General features: G+C 38.7%; 1 protein-coding gene across 1 annotated transcript; it reads right to left on the reverse strand.

The window, feature by feature from the left end:
- Positions 1-694: 694 nt before the first annotated feature.
- Positions 695-2,728, reverse strand: LOC149177719 (disease resistance protein UNI-like). The gene has a single exon (XM_089421856.1). It carries the CDS (start codon positions 2,726-2,728, stop codon positions 695-697), a length of 2,034 nt encoding a protein of 677 aa, XP_089277982.1.
- Positions 2,729-5,300: the final 2,572 nt, after the last annotated feature.

Consider the following 5,300-nt stretch of genomic DNA (forward strand, 5'->3'; position numbering starts at 1 on the left):
CAATCAACAGCAGGGTAGTTATTATTGGTTGTTGTTCATAAAAGATGAGTCAACTGATTAATCACAGTGATTCAAGAAAATCCATGTAACCTGGAATAGAATAATTCATTGATGGTTTGAAAAGGGGCAAGCTTTTACTCTTACTAAATAACTCTATGTAACCTAGAATAGAATAATTCATTGATGGTCTGTAAAGGGGCAAGCTTTTACTCTTACTAAATAACTCTATGTAACCTAGAATAGAATAATTCATTGATGGCTGTAAAGGGGCAAACTTTTACTTTTACTAAATAACTCTATGTAACCTAGAATAAAATAATTCATTGATGGTCTGTAAAGGGCAAGCTTTTACTCTTACTAAATAACTCTCTAAGTCAAGCTTTTACTCTTACTAAATAACTCTCTAAGTGATGGGCCATAAATCTATTTCCTTACGTTCCATAAACACGAATACTTTAATCAAACAAAAACAATTTTAAATCACTCCAAAATCAATTTATCGTATTTATATATACACACTTCACTATGAGACCAAAATATATATATAATTTTCAACGTATCAAATAATCTTTCCATTGTATGAATATTTTCTTCATGTTAACTTCCTTCCCTGTAAATTTAATAAGAATAATAAAAGGGAAGACAAGGAATGTGCAGGAAAACCTCTAAGATGTAGTAAATATGCAAAGCATCTTTAAATTCTAACAAAAATATTACATTGAAAATGCTTAAGATTTTCGAGTTCATATATTACAGATGGTATTGATGTTAGTTTAGAACATTCCAACATATTTAAGAATTGAAGTTGAGAAAGACGACCTATGGCCTGAGGCAAAGATTTTAGCTCAGAACATCCTGACAAATTTAAAAACTGAAGGTTTGAAAGATGGCCTATGTCCTCAGAGACATCCTCAATTTCAGTGTAACTTACATCCAAATACTCAAGTTGTGTCAATTGCCATAACGTTGTTGGCAATACTTTTATTTTTGTTCTAGACAGATCTAAAACCCTGATTGAAAGGAAGTTGGATAGAAACGAATTTGGGACTTCTTTCAATTCCTTATTTCCTCCCAGAATTAGAGTCACAAGTTTCGTGCATTTCAATTGCAATCGCTTTGCAGGTAGACATTTAATATTATTGCTGTAATATGATATTCTTTTCCAAGCATTCATGGCCATGTGGATCGGGAAACTTTGAAACCGTTGACCGGCCACGAATAGACAATGTTCCTCCCTCCATCCAATATAAATGGCCAGATCACGGAGAGTATTGTTAGTTTTCAAAAAGATTCTTCCATGGGGAATGTGCGTTACCTGGAAGAAACAACGATCTACAAGTAACTTTATAGAACTCTGGGCGGTGCTGATGCTCTTAACAAGACCTTCTGAAACCCACATGCCCACCATCTTCTCCACCTCAATATCTTCCTCTCTCGGAAACATGGCACAATACAGGAAACAACTTTTGAAGTTTGCATCGGGTAATCTCTCATAACTCCATCTCAATATCTGATACAAGTGCGCATCAATGCTACGATAAAAGTGCGCAGCTGGGAAAATATGCTCAATCGGTGTTTGCATTTGTGTTAAAGCAAGATTCCACTCATTTACAGAGGTGTTGGCCTTCATTGTTGCAGCTATTACATGTATGGCTAACGGTACACCTTTGCACCCATCGGCAAATTTTCTGGCAATATGCTCTAAATCTTGCGGAGGATTGTCGTCTTTGAAAGCGACATTGCGAAACAACTCCCAAGATTCATCGCGGGTCAGGGGTTGTATATATATAGAATTGTTTGCCCCCGTTTCTTTAATCACATTCCTCTTGCGACTAGAGCATATGAATTTGCTTCCTTTGCCATTGCCAAATTCCACGCCCAATTTGTTAAGATCGAGTGGACTCCACAAGTCATCAAAAATCAGAAGAAATTTCTTGGTTTTAAGATGTTCTAACAGTTTAATCCTCATGTCAGACCTCCCCATTTCATTATTAGAATAGTGAATACCTAGATCTAACTTAACTGTCCGAACAATACAATCTTGCACCTCTAGAATACCCAATTGGCCGACTGTAACCCAAATGACAACATCGAAGAAGTCACTAACCTTGTAGGTGCTGTAGACTTTCTGGAGCAATCTAGTTTTCCCAAAGCCAGCGCCGCCACATACACCAATTATGCGAACATGGGGAGCTTCCCTTAACCAGCGCTCTACAAGCACCTCGCCATGTTTAATCCCCGCCTCTATAACAAGCGCCTCTACCAAGCCTGTTGTAGGGTTCGTCATCAAGAGCTCATCCCCTGTTTTAGGCTTTGTCATGAAGAGCTCACGACCTTCTTGAAAGAGGTTATTCATACGTGCCGTCCATTTCCCTCTCACAAGTGTCGTCCATCTCCATTTCCAGTCAAACAGTTGTTCCGAGAGTTTGGGCTCGACACATTGCTGTGGCTTTTGTGTGGGGCGAATGAAAAATCTCGCCCATTTAATTTGATCTTCTATCTTTGCCAAATAACCCTCCACACGTGCACGTGTAATCATAGACTTTGGGGGCGCCCTTTGCTGTTGTTCGAATTTAGAGCAAATATCCTGTAAGAGTGTTATCATTTGATTTAACACCCTTTCCGAAACCCAACTGTTATCCAACTGAGTAATATTACGTATCTGTTCCGTGAGATTGATGGTCCTGCTTGCTATGGCATCATGGGCAGTTATGTTCACCAGATCCATCGCTAGCTCTCTTGGTGCAGAGCACAGTAGATTATGAAAACAAAAGCCGCAGGTAGGGCAGATGTAGAATATAAACGCTGCAGGCTGTACACAGCGGAGTACGAATATAAAAGCAGAGCAAGCGATAATGGTAATGAAAGACAGGTGAATGGGATAGATCATGAACGTATCTGTTCGGTGAGATTAATGGTCCTGCTTGCTATGGCATCAAGGGTTCTCTTCACCAGATCCATCCCTAGCTCTCTTGGTGCAGAGCACAGTAGATCATGAAAACAAAAGCCGCAGGTAGGGCAGAGGTAGAATATAAACGCTGCAGGCTGTACACAGCGGAGTACGAATAAAAAAGCAGAACAAGCGATAATGGTAATGAAAGACAGGTGAATGGGATGGATCATGGACTCATTCATAGACTTACCAGAACACACTTTTTCAAGGAAGTTTCATAACCGTTTCGTAGAAGTTGCCCACCAAACACCACATTGGTTGGTTGATACATTTTGACTTCTAATCATTTTAGAATGCCACGTCTTCAAAGACGGCAAGGAAGTTGGTAATATTTTGGTAGTGGTTTTTTGGATCATTTAGTTAGCCAGGGATTTTGTGGATAAGTTGAAGAGTTTAGTGTGAAACTCCACAATTTATTATGAAATTTCATAATAAAAGAAAAAAATAAAATATAAAAGCCAGATAAAAGGGCAATCTGATCTATAAGCTATTCTTTTTCTTCACTCCGCAACAGGATGTTGTTTACCTCGAAATTACTAGAAGTTTTAATCCTTCCACGAAGTTATAATATTTCCATATTTCTTAGAGAGTCCCGACTCTAGACTCCCATCATACCTGTCTGGACCGTCCAATCGTATGGCCGACCTCTTTGCTCCACCCGCATCAATTCCATTAAGCTTAGGCTAAAGGACCAACGACATGCACCTTTTATGTTGGTCCCTTTCCGGCATATTCACCGATTTCCATCATTCATATTTTCGGCAAACTGTTGCTCCAAACGGTGTCCGTTTCCATGTTCGTTTGAGCAATGACGTTGACTAAGTTCCCTCTGCGTCATTTCAAATCTCCATTTTACTCTCTAAATCCTTTTCATATGTTGCACTTTGCAAAGCCAATCTTTCTTAAAACCGCTTTTGCAACTTAAATTTCCATGGCTAGTACTCGGGAAAAATGGTTTTTCCTGTTGGATTTTGATGATTTTTTTTGGAAATCCAAGTTATAGCTATCAAGTTTTAGAATATTAAGTGTTCCATAGATTTTGAGAATGCTAAAACTATTTCCTTTTCAAAAAAAAATCCCTATTGAAACAGGGGATCAAGCAGAGCTCGATCGGTGCTTGTCACATCCATGTCGACTCTCTCATTCTTCTTCGTTAGTTAGATACCGCAAAAACAACCTTAAATTTACCACTGCAACTCGAACTTCCGTGGAAATTGAAACAGGGGATCAAGCAAGAGGTCGCTCAGTGCCCGGGACACATGGAGATCTTGAATTTAAGGAACAAGAAGAAGATGTTGGGCAAATTTTCATTTTCAGTGCTGGTGGCTCACCTCCACATGCTAAGATGTCCACCATGGTTTCTTTGGTATTTCATGTGATGACTGGAATCATGGTGAGATTTGATGTGAAGCAGGGACGACATTTATTTTTAAATTTGACAAGAGCTTCCACCCTTGATGGTATACAATAACTCTATATAAATTGATTAAGAAACACCATCTTAACATGGTGTTTTGTCAACTTTGTGGGCTCAAGCCCAAGATGGTGTTTTGTCAACCTTTACAGGCTCAAGCCCAAGAGAGGAATCCAACAGAATCTCTAGCCCTCTAGGGCATTTGCTGAGAAGACACAGCTAACATATAATGATATTGTTAACTCCAGATTTTAAGTATTTAGGACGTCTCTTCTCAATATCTAGATATATAGATATGTATAGGTGAACTCATTGCCAAATTTGTTGTTTCTTTAACATATGTATTTTCATTTTAAAATTTGTGATGATCATAGATTTATTTGGTTTCAGAAATTGAAAGGTTTGTTTTGTCATGTAGCATGATATGTCTACTTCAATTCAATACATGAAGCTTTCAATGATAAGGCTAGTTAGGTGAACGCTGTGGTCTAGAGCTCACAACGTAGCTCGATTCCATTTCTTCTCTAATTTATCCATTATTAGAATAATCTTAATAGCTTGCGTTGTTCAAGTGGTTGACTAACATTCTAAACACTTGTCGAGCCTATATGTATGCTAGAAAACTTATGTAGTCTGTGAAGGTTTTCTGCCAGCATAGTCACACCACATCATCCATCCGATCCACAAATCAGGCTCCAGCTCAAATCCCAATAACTACAAAACGATCATGGTGGGACATACATTCTTGAAGTTGTATGCTACTATTCTACGTAGGAAGCTCTCCAGTGACCTTGAGCAGCGACAATTCAGAGCTAGGGGATAGGCAGGTTTTCGACCAGCTCATCAGACCATTGACAACATCTTCACCCTCTATGTCGTGATTGAGGAGGCATGACATCGCTCTTTGAAAGTCTATTGTTATTTCGTAGATTT

Source organism: Pinus tabuliformis, chromosome 4_1 (genome assembly GCF_031772625.1).
Source record: "Pinus tabuliformis cultivar Carrire ecotype Pingquan chromosome 4_1, CPIR1, whole genome shotgun sequence".
In the NCBI taxonomy this organism is placed as follows: domain Eukaryota; kingdom Viridiplantae; phylum Streptophyta; class Pinopsida; order Pinales; family Pinaceae; genus Pinus; species Pinus tabuliformis.